We start from the raw sequence: 2,786 nt of genomic DNA, 5'->3' as shown, positions 1-2,786 counted from the left end.
ATATAGTATTTAATGAGTACTTTGGACTTCTACACCAATCCTTTCACGATGTCATTAGGAAGCATGGGTCTTCCTCAAAAGAAAAGTTTTCCAGCTGCTCTAGGATTGCATGATTCCTTATGGAAATGAAATACCAAGGTGGTGAGTGTCATGCTATCCTGTTCTGCTTCTGCCACCATCTAAGAAGACAGAGCCAGTGGACAGCTTTGATATCAAATACCTAATGTAGAGGAAGAAAAACTGGACAAAGAGTAGACAAAACGGATTTGTGCCCTCAGAAAGAAAGGAATGATCAGAAATCCCCAACAATATGAGACAGACTATGTTTAACAATCAGTTCTACTCTGCACCAACCTGGGAAAGGAAGCAGGTACAAGGTCCTGAGCTAAAAATGAATAAGGACACAAAAATATCCATACTATCCATCCATCCATGCTAAGTCGCTTCCATTGTGTCCAACTCTGCAACTCCATGGACTGTAGCCTGCCAGGCTCCACTGTCCATCGGATTCTCCAGGCAAGAATACTGGAGCAGGTTGCCGTTTCTTTCTCCAGGGGATCGTCCCAACCCAGGGATCGAACCCGCATCTCCTGCATCTCCCACACCGGCAGCTGGGTTCTCTACCACTGGTGCTACCTGGAAGCCCATGTCCTCTTCAACACGTTAAATAGGACGGGCCCTTTGTTCAGCTGTATTTGGAAAGTTGAAAGTCACAGAATACAAGATGCAGTTTCAGTGACCACTTTTGGTTGTTTAACGCCATCTGTGCTAATAAAAAATAAATAATAGTAATTAATAAAAGAAATCAAGTATTATTTTCACTCTGGGACCTATGTTTGTAAAAGATTTGCAGAGGAGTTAATGGGAGTTATTTGCTTCTCGGTCACAGGTGTCAGTTTGGAAAAGCTTGTTCCCAGTTCTTGGTACAGCCAAGACACAGAGAAATGTGTAAACAAAATTAGATTAAAAAGTTGGCCCTTGGGGTCATTGCAAAGCTCCAGAGAAGACAAGTTTGATGGCATCAGGAAAGATCAGTTCTAGGGACAGCATAATCTCTGTCATAAAATATCATTTGCTGGGCCTACTTCCAGAGTCCTTCCTCGTAGAGAGCCTAACCTGAATGCGGGCTCCAATAATGGTTTGTGATAGATGACTTCACATACCAAATAAGCTTTTGTGTCTGAATAGATGGAACCCATGCCACTGAAATCCTTGACATTCACAGGGTGATCTCCCAACTCCTACCAAGACATTTTTGAAACACTGTTGGAAAACCAAATGGTTATTTTACTAGTCTTTCCTGGCAGGGGAAAAAAAAAAAGGAGAACTGTCCTCAGGATAGGCTGGATGTCTTGTCCTCATGCAGATTTGGTGCAAAATGTAAAACCTATGTTCATGTAACCTCACAAAGATTCTAGAATAAATGCCTTGATATCCATAATCCATTTAATCCTTTGGCATGCTTCTAGGACAAAAGCATGCAGTGTCCTTGTCTCCCTGTGACCACTGATAAGGGCCAATTTGACTTTCTTTCTTTCAGGTTGTACAGGAGGAGATCCTCATTCCTTCCAGTTTTGTGAGGCTGAGTTACCTAAGCAGCCGCACCCCCGGATACAAAACCCTGTTACGGATCCTTCTAACACATTCAACCATTCCTGTGGGGATGATAAAAGTACACCTCACAGTAGCTGTGGAAGGGCGACTCACACAGAAGTGGTTTCCTGCTGCAGTTAATCTTGTCTACACATTTGCTTGGAACAAGACCGACATCTATGGACAGAAGGTTTGGGGCCTGGCAGAGGCTTTGGGTATGTTGAAATCATTCTGTGTAAATAGCAGTGTTGTGTTCACAAAACAGAAAGTACTATCTGCCTGTTAATTTGTATTTAGAATAATTATGGGTTTTCTTCTGTTTGAAGGATCTAAGGCACTTTTTCATTTAAACACTCCCTTTGGGCCTGTTGAGAGTTTCCTTTTGACACATTTTTGCTTCAAAATGATTTTAGTTCTCCTTTCATGATGGCTGCATACCAATGGAATCACACAATATCTGACTTGTAACTGTCTCCAAAGCTGAATATTGCCTTCTAACTATGACCTTTCAGGGGGCGTTCTTTGGGTCATGTTTCTGTATTTGACATTTAGACTACCATTTCCACTTAGAAAATACAAAATTTTAACTTAGAGGATTCTCCGTTTACTGTCTTTTATGTCTAGGATGGTTAGACTCCATTAACTTTTTACTGTGGTTGGTTAAATAAAAAATCATCCTGCCTTCCTAGTCCTTTTGACTTTAAAACCTAGCATCTTACAGGTTGCAGAGACTTTAAACAGCCCTTTGGATCTGTGGTTTTCAGATATTTAATGCTTCAGACACACGGCATTTTTTTAAAAATGAGACTCAGATTTGCCAACCTTTTATTTTGCCAAGTAGGAGTATTTTTAGAAGGAAAAAAAAACAAAACCCTGCCATCTACTATTGCCTACCACTACAATAATTTCATAAAGAAGGGATAACTTCCTTAACATAAAAAAAAGGAATAGTCTGTCTTAAGAAATGATACTCAGAGAGACAGACAGATAGGCAGACAGACACCAATGTCTGTTTGTCTTAGTCTATAAAAGACAGTGAAAACTTCCTAAGAGACCTGGCAGGTCTTGGGAACCGCAGTTGGGATCCATTGATTCTTGTGCCTTCAGGCAGTAGCTCATTGTAACCACCCTTTGACAGATGAGAAGACTATTTTTAAAGTCCAGAGGAGATGTTTTCATATTCTCCCTTGGAA

The 2,786-nt window shown here is 40.8% G+C and overlaps 1 protein-coding gene across 1 annotated transcript in view; it reads left to right on the top strand.

The window, feature by feature from the left end:
* Window positions 1-2,786, top strand: part of TENM1 (teneurin transmembrane protein 1) — a 285,933-nt gene that overhangs the window by 132,773 nt on the left and 150,374 nt on the right. Inside the window, exon 8 of the mRNA XM_010854080.1 lies at window positions 1,541-1,808. Coding sequence (XP_010852382.1) covers window positions 1,541-1,808 — 268 coding nt within the window. The remainder of the gene's footprint in view (window positions 1-1,540; window positions 1,809-2,786) is intronic.

The sequence above is a fragment of the Bison bison genome, unplaced genomic scaffold (assembly GCF_000754665.1).
Source record: "Bison bison bison isolate TAMUID 2011002044 unplaced genomic scaffold, Bison_UMD1.0 scf7180017864336, whole genome shotgun sequence".
NCBI lineage: Eukaryota > Metazoa > Chordata > Mammalia > Artiodactyla > Bovidae > Bison > Bison bison.
The sequence above is the reverse complement of the archived record's forward strand: the minus strand, read 5'-3'. Positions and strand labels throughout refer to the sequence as shown.